The sequence below is a fragment of the Drosophila bipectinata genome, chromosome 2R (genome assembly GCF_030179905.1).
Source record: "Drosophila bipectinata strain 14024-0381.07 chromosome 2R, DbipHiC1v2, whole genome shotgun sequence".
In the NCBI taxonomy this organism is placed as follows: Eukaryota; Metazoa; Arthropoda; class Insecta; order Diptera; family Drosophilidae; genus Drosophila; species Drosophila bipectinata.
This window is the reverse complement of record NC_091737.1, coordinates 7,322,066-7,336,245: the sequence shown is the minus strand read 5'-3', so window position 1 is coordinate 7,336,245 and position 14,180 is coordinate 7,322,066. Positions and strand designations below refer to the sequence as shown.

At 41.4% G+C, this 14,180-nt stretch overlaps 1 protein-coding gene across 14 annotated transcripts in view; it reads right to left on the bottom strand.

The window, feature by feature from the left end:
- lola (longitudinals lacking) overlaps window positions 1–14,180 on the bottom strand; it is a 62,528-nt gene that overhangs the window by 16,670 nt on the left and 31,678 nt on the right. For 3 of the 14 annotated variants that reach the window (XM_017251202.3, XM_017251200.3, XM_017251201.3), the window contains exons 6-7: window positions 4,279–4,383; window positions 1,360–3,968 (exon numbers count right to left, since the gene is read on the bottom strand). The exons of 7 other annotated variants lie outside the window; for them this stretch is intronic. In XM_017251202.3, the coding sequence (XP_017106691.2) occupies window positions 2,524–3,968; window positions 4,279–4,383 (1,550 nt within the window). In that variant the 3' untranslated portion in view covers window positions 1,360–2,523. Of the gene's footprint in view, window positions 1–1,359; window positions 3,969–4,278; window positions 4,384–4,638; window positions 7,981–9,190; window positions 11,468–12,403; window positions 12,752–13,180; window positions 13,649–14,180 lie in introns of those variants that run through there. 4 more of the 14 variants (XM_070279127.1, XM_070279128.1, XM_017251204.3 and 1 more) reach the window with 3 other exon arrangements.

Genomic DNA, 14,180 nt, shown 5'->3' with positions numbered 1-14,180 from the left:
ATAATGTTCCTAATACTAACTGGAAATAAATGAAATATATAAGTTTTTACCGTAGACGTTTATGGTTTAAATATTTTGTTTACTTCTTTCGAGTCTTTGAGTTAAAAATGTTGCTTAGTGATAGATGGTGCTATGGAGTGGACTGATCTGGAGTGGTGTGTGTCTGATGTGTGTGTCTGGAGTGTGTATCAGGTGTGTTTGTGGGGTGTGTGTGTGTGTGTGTGTTTGGTTGTGAGCTTGTGTAAGTAGGCTGCAAAAGTAAACTTTTCGATTAATTATTAAATTAAAAACACAATGAGTACATCATAGAATGCCATTTAGGACACTTTCTGGGGGCTATTTGTAAGCAAAAATAAACAATAATTTTCGATCAAGCTACAAGTGACAGATGATATAAATATACTCTTTTTTTTTAAATATAAAAAATGTGTTCTCGTAGTGGTTAGTGACAAAAAACACTTAAAAGTACGAAAAAAGTGGTTTGGAGGGGCAGGACACATTACTATTGGCACAAGGATACCCATAAGAAAATCACTTCCTGGTTTCCAAAGCCCAAAAAGGTATTATTTCTTCTTTTTTTTTGTAATAATACGCATGCAATTATTAAAATGTAAGAGAAATTATAGCATTAAGAAATAAGGATGTGTTTGGTTTCAAAATATAATTCTATACAAACTAAGTTTTTGGTTTTCGTTTTCATATTCATTTGTAATTAAAATTAAGACTAGGTTGTAGAGGTTCACAATCGCTAAGGAGGAGACAGGTATTCGTATATAGGGAGGAAAAGAAACTTAAAGATAAACCTTCGGCAATACAAACGAAACGCAAGAATGGAAATCAGAAAAAAAAAATCAGAACAAACTACAAATCTAATCGGTTTCATATATAGTTATAGTTACTTTTGTCTAACAAATACATAGATATATAGTTCATATAAAGTCTAGATAGAGGAATACATAGTTATGCATATTTATATCGTATAAATTGTAATTGATATGTTGAAGTAGTTAAGCATGCAAAACAACAATAAGAGAGGGAGAGGCAACACCGTGAACGCGCTGTTTCCGTCAGGACATCAGATACATCATCTGTACATCATCTCCATCATCATCATCATCATCATCACCATCACATCACATCCATCCACCTGAAATAGAAATCTGATTAGTATGGATTCTCAGCAAAATCAAACTCGTTTCTTGTAGTGTATCTGAAGGGGGGGAGCGGAAATAATAGGGATATGGATACGGATACGGATGTCGAGGTGGATGTGAGTTGGGATGATCGAGTGAGTTCTTCTGTAAAATGGAATGGATGACAATTGCTCCGGGGAGCAATCTGGAAAATAAGTACAACTGCTGGTTTTTGGTATTCGGTTTTTGACATTTGCTTTTAATTGTATTTCGAATTTTCTCTTTGGGTTTGGGTTTTTTTCTCAGTGTTTTCGGTTACCTCTTGGTTTTTAATACATTTAGCCGGCAATAATTTAATTACGATTTACGGTTTGTCAGTTTATGTGAGTTACATAGATCATAATCATAATAATGGTAATCTCTCTTGCAACTTCATAGAGGTATTTGTTATAATTTGTTGTATTTTTTTTTTTTTTGTGTATGTTTACATTACAAATCGCATTCAGTGCCGGTGTATCGTGGTTTGTGATTCTGTCTTTTTTTTTTCATTAAATCTAACAATTTTCAAAGCATATATGCACTGATGATATTTCAAATTGAAAATTTTTGCCTCGATTTTATAAACATTTTTTGTTTTTTGTTTTTTTTTAGGTTTTTCATTATTAATTATAATTATAATTTTTGTCTAAAATTGAAAATATTATCTCATTATCGATTTCTTTTTGACTAGATAATCATTCATAGTTAATAATTATTATATAAGCATAACTTAATGACCAGAAATAAATCGTTAATAATGTTTCTAACAAATTAAGGAATAGTTTATATTGCGAACCAAAATCATTATCATAATTATTATATTAAGTATCATTGGAGGGGCATTTGCTTTATGTTCATGCCATGCATATAGTTAGGGTTTATTTAATTATTACAAAAGTATCGTTTTGTCCTTGCAGTGTATTAATAGCACACTTAAAACAATTCTTTTTTTTTTGTTTGGTTTCTTTCTTTTAGCTGTGACTAGCGTTGTGTTTTCTCTGGGAAAAAAATGTACACATATTTATATGAAGATTAATTTTAGGGTTTCTTTTTTTTTTTAGATTTTTTCGGTTTTTTTTTTTGTTTTTTGTGAGAATTTGCTAAAGCATTACATTAATTTGTTTAATGCCTTTTTTCAGTGTATTGCCAACTACTCCCAGGCTTGCTCGTCCTTCTTTTTTCGGCTCCTGGCTTCGTTCAACGAAATCGAATATATTCGCGAAATGGATTCCCCTCCAAAACTTGAAGGATTAAAAAAAAAAAACATGGTGCAGCCACAGGATTCAAGCACATTTTTGGATTTTGTACAGGTCCAAGTCCAAGTCTCTCCTTACTCCGCACTCCGCCGCGCTTAGGCGCTCTCCTTCTGGAACACCAAGGTGTAGGTGCTGCTGCCAGTGCTGCTGCTGCTGTTGTTGTTGTTATTGCTGCTGGATGTGGTGACCACTGCGTTGGCGGAGGCACTGCCCCCGCTGGACACCACTGGCAAGGTGGGCAGCTGGCCGCCCGTTGACGGCTTCTTCTCCTCCTCGGCGTCCTTCTCGCGGTCCCGACACTTGGTGTTCAGGTGGCGCTTCAGATTGCTGTGGACATTGGTGGCGTAGCCGCACATCTTGCTGCAGAAGTAGCGCGGCGGCAGGCCGCACTCGTTCTTCAGGTGACACTTGAGGCTGTTCTTCCACTTGTAGGTGCGGTTGCAGTTGCGGCACACCCACGGCTTCTCGATGTCCGCGTTGTAGATCATGTCGGCTGAGTGCTCCAGCGACTCCTTGCGTGTGCGCTTGTTCTGGACCAGGATGCGGTAGCGGTTGTCGTCCGAGTGGGCCCAGTGCATGTTCAGGTTCTGGGCGTCCATTTGGCCGAGGCTCAGCTTGCTGCCCAGGATGCTGGAGGAGCCGCTGGTTCCCGGCTGACCACCGCTCAGTTGCTTGGGCGCCGAAATGGTGGTTATGGTGGCCGGAATCGCTGGCAGCTTGATTTGCAGCGACTGGCTGGTGGGTTGCAGTTGCAGGTGTTGCAGGTGCTGCTGCTGCTCCAGCAACTGCTGCTGCTGCTGGGCGCTCAGCACGATCTTCTTCACCGGCAGCGATCCGGCTCCGGATCCCGCCACCTGCTGCTTGTTGCCGGACTGCTTGGCGTGCTTCTGGCTGGCCGCGGCCGTGGTCAGCAGATCATCGTCGTCGTCGTCGTTGTCCATCAGATAGCTATCCTCAAACTCCTCGTTCTCGATCTTGACGGCGTCGTAGGTCCAGGACAGCGGGCTGGCCAGCTTCAGGTCGTAGTCGAAGGTGTTCTCGTCGTCGATGGCCTCGTTGCACACCGCCTCGCCGTCGTCCCCGTTCAGGGACATGTTGTCCGGGTTCTCGATCTTCACAATCACCTCCGTCATCGTGTCGTCGATGCTGTCCAGCTCCACCCCTGCAGCCGCCAGAGCAGCCGCCGAGGCGGCATCCACATTGCAGTTGCTGGCCGCGTTCTTGTTGCCGTTGTTCGCCGGCGTGATGCAGGCGATTGTTGTGCGTCCGATGCTGCCGATCCGGGTCACCGTTTGGGTCATCGTCTGGGTCACTCCGCCCTTGTTGCCGTTGGTGGTGCTGTTGTTGTTGTTCATATGGCCACTGGCCACGGCGGCGGCTGCCTGTTTGGCGGCAATGGTGGCCGACGCTACTGCCGAGGCTGATGCGGATGCGGATGCGGACACGGCGGCTGCTGCGGCGGCCTTCATCGACGACGATGTCTTGTTAGTGGTTTTAGCATCGCTTATGAGTGACTTTTTGGACTGAGTAGTTAGTTTGTCTGGAGGTTAGTTTGCATTCGTATCGATTGGTTAGTCATGAAATAGAAATTTGGAATGGTAAGTTAGTTGACTTTGTCAAATTGTATGGCATATTTCTATAAGAAACAATAATAAGCATAATAAAAATAAGATACTGGTGGTGTGTGCTCAGCAACATCACAAAATGTACGACTGTAAGGAGACAAAAGTATAAGAGAAGTTCAAAAACATGGAAAATAAATCGAGTATAAAATGCAATTTAAAAATGGACGAAAACAGAAGCTCGATAATAAAAAAACTCAAGAGTCAGAGACAGTGCAACCGAAATACCTGAGGTTTCCTCCGAGCTCTTGTCGATCCTCGACTGGTCGGCCAACATCAGCCAGTTTCGAACTCGAATCCTGGACTCGCCGCCCTCGAGCTGAGCATTATCATCTGAAAAATTGGAAGCAATTGGATTTTCAGTTAGTAAGTGGTATAGGTATTCATTTGAGAAAATCTATCAACTAGATGTGTACCTATGGATGACTCCCTACACCTTTTTAAATTTTTGATTTTTTTTTTCGATAATTTGTGTTGGTTTTTGGGCCTAAAATTGGGTCCAAAGATGAAATCAAAAGGTCGAGCTTATAATCATAATATTTAAAATAAAAATCAATACTTACAAGCAGAAATGAAAACGCTACAAAATCTGTGTGTAAAAAATAAAGTGTTTTTCTTTTTAGAACATAAAACATAAGCGGGTATATATAAAAATAAAATTACTTTCAAACGCTTCAGAGCAAACAACTTTTGTTTCTTTTGCGTTTTATTACATGGAATTGTATATTTTTCACATTGAAATTGGGGGTTTTATATATATCAATATATCAATTTACAAAAAGAGTTTTACAAACAATTCATAGAAAAATTAAATATATATATTATATATATAAGGGTATGCTAATTCTGTTTGTTTAATGAGTATTTGTTGTCTTATTAAGTGTTTTATTTAAAATTATTCTCTATGTGTAAATATTTTTACGTTTTCCTATTGTTCAACAATATTGTTTTAAGAAAATTTGAAATTTTCCAATTTTGCCATCATGTTTCGAAATAGAGCTTTTGAATTGTTTCGTTTATTCTTCATTTTATAAAGAGTTTGCTAATTTTAGCCCAACACCGTAATTTTAGAACCAATGTTTAATTTTTTTGTAATTTTTGCTTCTTAAAGAATTATTTAATATATAATAGATAAGCATTCGAGATTTCCTTCCTCCTCATCCTCCTCTGATGTGTTTTTTTTTTTTAGTTTTGTGATATAGTTCTAATCATATCTCTAAACATAGATTAGAAATAGTTTTTCTTGTTGCACAGTTACACTGGCCGCACATTTCTGTTGGGGTCTTGTCTTCTACTTTTCTGTTGTGAATGTTTGTCGTCGTTTTAATTAAAGCTTAATAAAATCATCTATGGAATGTATTTCGTTGTAGTGGAAAGCAAAGAAATAAAAATAAATTACACTTGACTACTTAAAGATGTGCAGCGTATAAATATAAAAAAATATATAATATAATAAGCACATACACATTCGTATCGATATTTATAAATTATTACAAAAATAATAAATAAAGTGCATGTGACGTATTTGTGGCGGTGTTTTGTTGGTTGTTGGTTTTTAATAGTTTTCCCTTTTTTTTCATTAATTTCTGTTGTGCTTTCTGTAGTAGCTCAGCTACTAAACTATCTTGCAATTTGGGTTTCGCCCTCACTAAGTACCTGAGTTTAAATGTCTAGAAAAGCATTTAAATCCGACCTCCTCGTCCGCTCCGACCTTGACTTTTGACTTAAATTCACTTCTTAACCTACTTCATATGGCTGTAAACAGTTACGAATATTTATAATCATGATTGGTTTTTAAAAATAAAAATGATAGCGAATTGCTTTCCGTTTTTCTACAATTTTCAAGGCACTTGCTCCCACCGTTGACTACCGAAAGGTACTGCCTCGCCTATACATTAAATTCTATAAAGATTGTTGGATTTGTCGCGTTCGTTCCTAGCCTAAGACATCATAGTAATAGCAAAATATTTCCACTTGAGGTAAAATGTTGTTTGAAGAGGCTGGTTGACTGACTTGCTGACTGACTGGCTATTTGGGAACCTAAATTGAATCTGTTTGGCACTCTGCACTGAATATCTGTCGATTAAATATCCCTTCCGGTTCTATAGAGTAATATCTTAATATGGTCTGAGTGTGTTTGTGTTTTCAACTGTTGCATCTTACATATCCACTGAGTTTGCTACTGTTACTGATTCTTTGTTATATCATTATATATATATTTCATACTATATATATTCTTTCAAAATTAAAACTAGACTACTATATAAACTATAAACCATTAAAAATTGTACAGTTTGTCTTTCATTTTGTTTGCATTTTGTGGAATGTTGCAATATCTAAAATGGTGTTTTTGCGTAAAATCATTTTACTGATCACTTTGCTGTTTGTTTCAAAAAATTAAAGAATCGGTCTCGTATAAACAATTAATAACAATAACAAAAAATATTATTTTATGTGAAATGGCGTTAAATTTCGTGCTTTGCAACAAATTGTTTTCGTTTTTGTTTTCATCTTCGTTTTGTTTCGAAACATCCAGGCATCTTAAAACACTATTTCATATATATTTTTTTATGTTTTTTATCCTTTTTTTTTTAGTTTTTTAGATGTTTGTTTAAAACTTAATTTGGCACACTGATTCCGTTTTCCCGAGAGCTTGGTGTGTGATTATCTTAATGTTTTTTTTTTTACTTTTTTATGTCATTTCCTTTCGTTTTAATAATCAATCCCTGATTCAGTTTTTAACTTTAGTTGCGTCACCTCCTGAACATTAATAATAACTTTTCAACGTCAACGTTTCATTTTTATACAACGGCTGGGCCTCCGTCCGCGGATCACCATATCCGTTCATATCATAGTTCTTTCATGAGAAGTGGGGATGCAGCTCAGCTGCCACTCCGCTGGCCAGGGCGGCTGCCGCCGCTGCCGCTGCCACAGAGGCCGCCGCCGACGAGGTCAGCGACACCCCTGCCAGGCCGGAACCTGCATCACCGTCCAGGGCTCCTTGGCCCGCAAACACCTTGACGTCCTCCTGCTCTAGCTTGAACTTCTCCTTGTGCATGCGCTCCATGTGGCGGCCGATGTGCATCTTTTGCTTGGCCCGGTAGACACAGAAGGGGCACTGGAACTGCGGCTCCTTGCCGCACTCCCACTTCTGGTGGTTGCGCAGCGAGGACTTCAGCTTGTAGACTCGTCCGCAGACAGGACACGGGTGTCCAGCACCATTGTCGCCTCCTCCGACACCTCCGAGGGCGTTGTTCAAGCTACTGTTCTGGCTCTGGGACGGGGACTGGCCCGAGGAGGAGCCCCCGTTGCCACCGCCACTGTTGCTGCCACTGATCAGGTTGTTCATGGCGCTGATGCTGTTCAGGATGTTGATGTGGCAGAGACCAGCTGCGCCGCCAACATCCGCGAAGGTCACGGCGCCGCTCAGCGTGGCGGGATAGTCGCTGCTGTTGCCATTTCCGCCTGAGCCCACCGGGTCGTCCGGGTAGCTCAGTTCCGATCCAGCGGCGGCTTTCTCGGCAACAGCTTTCATCATCAGGGCGGTGGCCTCCTCCTCGGTCAGGTGCTTCAGCTTGCCGCCACTGTTTGTCTTTGAGGATTTACTGCCATTACCTCCAGCACCGGAACTGGGTCCGTTGGATCCCCCGTTGCTGTTGCTGGCACTGCCACTGCTGTGGTTCCGAACATGGAGCGGCGTGGAGGCGGCCCGGGGTTCCGTTTTCACGCCCCCGATGCCGTCGATGGGTGTTTTCCTGCCGCCGGCTGCTGCGTCCTTGGCTGCTGCTATCGCCGCTTGCTGCTTGTCCACCGAGAGGTCGGTGGGGAAGACCAGGGGCGCCACTCCCTCCCGGAGGGTCACCAGGGGCATGGCCAGGCGGGCGTTCCACTCGTTCCAGGTGAGTCCGGCGATTCGCGTAATACTCAGATCTACTTGTTACATTTTTGTTCGATTTTGTTTGATTGGTTTTCGATTTAATTGGTGTTTGATTAACATTCGATTTGTTTGGGTGGTTTTTGGGGGTTTGTTGGTTTGTTTTTGTTTTGGGTGATGTGTCGTAGCAGCGCACAACATATGAAAATAAAACAAGAAAAGAAAAACAAAAGAAAAAAGAACGAAAAATGAATAGAATTACTTTTGACTGGACACAGGAGAACTGCAAAAGAACAAACTCGCTATTTATAATTCGAACTAAAAAAACGGCTAATTAAAAAATAAAGGTTGTAAGAATAAATTTAACACTTAGGGACTGAAGTGCTGTTAGGTCACACACACAAAATAATGAGAGTTTGGAGCTGGGGATTCTTTGGAGTCTGATGGAGGTGAGATTCTGGATGGATTGTGGAGTCTGGAGGTGGATGAGATGCTCACACTTATAGCGAAATTTTACAAAATTAGTCAAAGCAATGAGGGGGTGTACCAAATGTGTGTTTAGAAAGCATTAGTGGCATTGTGGAGGCATGGTTCCAAATTAAAATACAAATAATAAACATATATACAGTAAGGCAAATGAAAACTCTCTGCGTCGCCGTCGTCTCTTTGAGCAAAATTAAGGCCAATTAGTGCAGGGTGTAAACATATTTATTTAAAGAATAAATTCCAAAAACTAAAAAGAGGATAACTAAATTAATTGAACTGTAGCTGGAGTGCTGCTGGGTGGTGGGGGTTCATTTTGTTTCTTTCATTGTGGAATATAATATTATTTTTTGGTTTTGTTGAAACACATCGATAGACACGGCTGGGAGTTTGGTGGATAATCAGGTTCAGGTTCGGGTTCTGGTTACTTTTTAGTGGCATACAGAAACGAACGTTTAGATTTTGGGCTCTTAGTTATAATAAAATATATATATATGCATAGGAATGTCAATTGTTTCCTTTTACAATTCTACTTAAGGTTAGCGATGGAGCAGCTGTCCGAGGATTCTCAGGGCCTCTCCTTCAGATCTCTCTTCAGACTGGTGTCCCGGGCGGATCTAAAAGAAAAGAGAAATACATTAGGTGTGCTCGGACTAGGTATGATCGGGGGTCTCTTCGGGGGTCAATCGCGGTTCGAAGCCACATCAGTCACCTGGAAAGAGAAATATATTAGTGGGAATTCTTCGAAGCAACTTAATCTACCGATTAAGAAAAATAACAAAATACGTTTTTAGGTTTTTATTTTATTTTGACATCTTGTTTTTACAATTATTGTTCAAAATATAATTTCTATGTTTAAGTATACATAATAAATGTTTAATTTCAATCAAGTGAATGATTTACACACAAAACTGCAAAAGATATATATATATATATATATAGTTCATCTAATACATATTTATAAATGGTTTTTGTCGTTTTTTTTTTTTATTAAAGTTTATATGCGAAAATATGCTTCAAGTTCACGATTTATCCAAAGATGTACAATTTTACTAAGTGGGTAAGAATAAAACTTTCTTATTTTTTTCGTAATTTACAATTAACTTCCTCTCTTCAATTTTTTCGCACTTTTTGTAAAAAAAAATCTTTTTGAAAAGACACGTCTACAAAGTTGGGTTTGTAAGCCTCCAATACAGTTTACAATTCTTCTTCAATTTATTACAATTATTTTTATGGATTACTTTCGACTTAACTGGTTACTACGCCGAACATATTTGTGATATTTTTAAGGTAAAGTTTATGTGCATTCGTCTCCATTAATTCTCATTTAAGATTTTGCTAGTTGAAGTCTAGTTTTAATATTTTTTTTTTTGTGTTTTTTTGTTTTTTGAGAGCACGCACACATGTACAGATAATAAAGTTCTAATTAAAATTAGTTTATTCTTATTTTGCTTTAGAGGTTGTATGTATTCTTTTAGTTATTTCCAAGAAAATACTTGCACATTGATCATTTTCCGTCTGTTCTCGATGAAACTTTGTTGGGTAATTTTGGAAATTACTCTGAACCGAAAACAATATACACTTTCAATTATATTAGGTGTGAAGACATGTAAACTAAGCCTAATCAAGATAATTTGCTGCTTGAAGTGGCGAGCTTCGTGGAAACAAGGTAATAAAGTCAACTTAAAACTTAATAAAAATAATCAACAAATAAGAAGTTATAGCTTAAACGAGGATGCAAATTAAGAGTAGGGTCTCTCGAAAAGATAGAGCCATACGACTACCCTCAAGTGCTCATCTGATGGGGAACTGGTCCAAAACGTCTGTGTACTCACGCCTGCCCACTTCTGATCTCGTGTTTCCTAAAAGTTCTGCTCTGTCCTTAGATCTTGCGTCCGCGCTTGCTCTCCAGCTGCGGCTTCTCCGGATGATGCTTGCGGACGTGCACCCCGAGGTTGCCCCGCTGCTTGGCCTTGTAGGTGCAGTAGGGGCACGGGTGGCACGGTTCCTTGCCGCCGCACTCGACGTTCTCGTGGCGGCGCAGCGTCGACTTCCAGCGGTACTTCTTGCCACAGTGCCGGCACACGTACCGCGACTCCGGGTCGTCGCAGGGCCCCAGCGAGGAGTCGCTCAGCGAGAGTTCGTAGGTCATGCCGGAGTGGTCGCCGCCGGCATCAGACTCCTCCTTCATCGGCCGCGTCGTCAGGATGGTGTAGCTCTTGCTAGAGTCGTGCACGGCCAGCTCCTCGGGCATAATGGTCTCCACTCCGTCGTCCTCCTGCAGCTCGATCCTCTGGTGGTGGTGCTGCTGCTGATCGCTGGTGGTCTGCACCACCGTCTGGATGTGGTGCGTCTGCAGCTGGGTGGCGTGGATCGTGTGCTGTGACTGCGGCACCACCTGCAGCTCCTGCGGCTCGTGCTCAATGGTTGTGATGTGCGTCTCCCCGCCCGTGGTCTGCATGTGCTCCGTGATCTCCGAGGGAGCGAATCCGATGCCGATCTTGGTGCCGTCCGGCAGTTCGATGTCATCGATCTCGGCATACTTCACCAGGTCGCTGATGATCGCCGCCGAGTTGTTCGGGTTGTTCAGATCGATCTCGCTAATCTCGTACTTGGTGCCGTCGGCCAGCTCGTGGTGCTGGTGCTGGAGCGGCTCGTGCGTCTCCACGATCTGCAGGTTCTGCACCGTCGGGCCGATGATCTTGCCACGGGAATACCGGATCCGCGAGGTCATCGGCTTCTGCTCAGTGAGCTGCACATTCCGCAGACCCACCAGATTGATCGTCTGGCCGGGATGGGCGGTAATGATGCTTTGTACTTGAGTGTGCGTCGGTTGTGCGGTCTGCAACTGGTGGTGCTGCGGCTGGTGGTGGTGGTGCTGCTGCTGGTGGGACGTATGGGGCACCTCCTCGATGTGAATGGTCTGGTGCTGCTGCTGCTGGTGCTCCTGGTGGTGTGTTTCTTGCGGCACATGCTGGATGATGTGGTGTGGGTGGATAATGGTCGGGTGCGTGGCAATCGTGGTGGTGGCCGGGATAATCTTTTTGATGTTGATGAGCTCTGAAATAAGGAGAGGAATCCAAGAAAAGGTTTATTAGTGGAGGGGTTTTATTGGTGGCCTTTCTTAAGGTCTTTATTTATTTAAAATTAATTTATTTTAAATTTAAAACGTTTCTGCATACCTTTTGTTAAAAAAGACTTCTAAATTTCATTCAAAAATAAAAAAAACATCCCAAACAATTTAAAATATTCCTAATTAATTTTTTCTGATAAATTTAATCACAAATGAATATAAATATACTTTTTTGGCAAAAAATCCCTCCAGCTTGTAATAGTTTAACACTAAATCTAAAGTTAATAAAAATTTTAATTATTTTTACAAAGTATTTGTTCTGATTTTTCAAGATTTTGTTGAATCATATTATATGTTAGTTAGCTATGTACATAATTATTTATCTTTCTGGTTATTTTTCTCGTTATTTTTTAACCATTACTCATTTTTTTGATAAATCGTTACTTTGTAAATATAGTTAAATTCCCCCTGATATCATTCACTTGAAATCGTATATCAATTAAAGAATCAGAGCTTCAAATCATTATTTTTTATTTATAGACTTAATAGACTCCCAGTTACTATGAATTACTAAGTTGTTACTAGAATATTATTTGATTCTTTCATTTAGTTTCTGCTAGTGTAATTTAGTCATTTTATGACTTAAGAAGATCGGATGAATCCTCAAAATCCTTCCACTTTTCGCTACTCATTTATTTAAAGATACATTTTTATCTCAAAATAAATATTTAACCACATTTCATGCTATATTTTTTATATAATTTATTTTCTATAACTTTCCTATCAATAATTTTTTTTAAAAAAATTGACTGCGAGAATTTGTTTACTAACATGTCTCCCATAATTAAACCCCTATTTAGACACCTAGTGTATCTTGTATCTAAAAATTTAAGAATATATTCTATTTTTTTTTAGGAACTCACCGCATTCCGAAGAGGGCAACTTGATGGGCGTACTGCTGGTGAGGGGCGTCAGGGTGGCCTTGGGCTCCGAGTGGGAGGCGGCGGCGTTCAGGAGTTCGGTGATGGTGGGGGTGGGCTGACCGGCCGGGCCGGTGACGGTGACTGCCGCCGTGGTCTGGCCACTCACACCGGGCTGATCCTCGTCGGCGCTCAGCTTGGCGGCCGTGATGTTGCCCAGCTTCTTGACGTGCAGGACGAAACCGTCCTTGTTCTGGGTGATGACGATGTCGTTGCTCTCCAGGAGGCAGTCGTCCAGCTCGAACTCGTCCGGAGTGCCCTCGGTCTGTTCGCCCTTGTCCTGCTTGGAGGCTGCGGAAGTGAATGAGATCGGGGGTTAGTCAAGGCTCGGCGGGAAGCGAGTAAATTACCGGAGAAATTTACTGCAAGGATAAGCTCAGCTCTCTAAACGTGATGTATCCTTTCAACTCTTCTTCTTCTTCTTCTTCAATATTTCTTCTTCTTCTCTTATTTCGTCAAAAACAAGCAAACAACTTCCGCTTTTGTTTAGTTCTTAGATTAGGCTCTTAATGCGTACTTTTGGGATAATCTTAATGGGTGAGTGTGGGGGGGTTGTGTGTTGTTGTGGTGGCTGTACAGCACAGTAGATGAGAACCAAGGACAAAACAAAACACCACAGCCAAAAAAAGTATACATAGGATTTAGAAATAATAACCGTGCCCCTAATCGCAGCTTAACTAACTTACAACTAGGATAGAATTCAATAATGACACGTTTCAATTTTGGTTACAAAAAGGCATTTTTATTAAGGCTCGGTAAGGTTTCGGTCTGACTCGCTATTCTCTTCCGGCTTGCGACTTACCTGCCCGCAGAGATCAGTGTGGAAAGTAAGCTAATTAGATCAAGTGTCTTTGCCCCCCGAGGACGAGTCGAACAGAACCCGGTTGAAGCCCACGCCCTGACTCCCCTGCCTGCCCTCCACCATGGCCGGTCCCTGGCTGGGACCTTCGCTGAAGTGCTCCGGATGCTGGGTCTTGGTGTGCATGTTCAGGCTGTGCTTGTAGCGGGCCACGTAGGGGCAGTGCTGGCACTTCTCGGTGGGCAGGCGACCGCACTCGTAGCGCAGGTGCCGGGACAGGTTCTTCTTGTAGGTGTAGGCCTTCTCGCAGCGCGGGCAGATGTGCGAGCTGTTCGGGGTCACCACGTTGTTCAGCGAGGTCACCGACTTCACGGACAGCGTCCAGTTCTCTAAAAGAGTGGCGAAAAAGAAACAGAATAGGTTAGAGAATTGGTCACTTAAAGGCGATCGGGAAAACGAAACAAAAGGTTAACAAAATCAGTTATCGGGGTGATCGGGAGGTGATGGATGATGTATGATTTTAAGTATAACCGACTACCAGTTCGATTGAAGAGCGATAGATAGTTGATAGATTATTGTAGCGGAAAGTTACACATCGGTGGCTAAAAGAGAAGGACACAGTCTAGACTAGTCTAGTAGATACACAAATCTTACCGCTTTACACAAACACTGGCACTGGTTTTTTTTACAAAGTTTATAATAACAGAGGTATAAGTTTTGAGGCGAAAACTTGGCCCACAGTTGCAGGTAGTACCGTCTACTATGGCGTAACGGTAGCAATGGGTGGTAGCCATTGACCTGACTCTAGGGATCGTCCACCTGTAAGAGGAAAGTCTGATTATTTGCCCACAGCCCCCTTCCAGTAAATCAAGTTCAAGAGGATGATTTTCTTTTTTTTGGGGTTTCAACATTTCAATATCA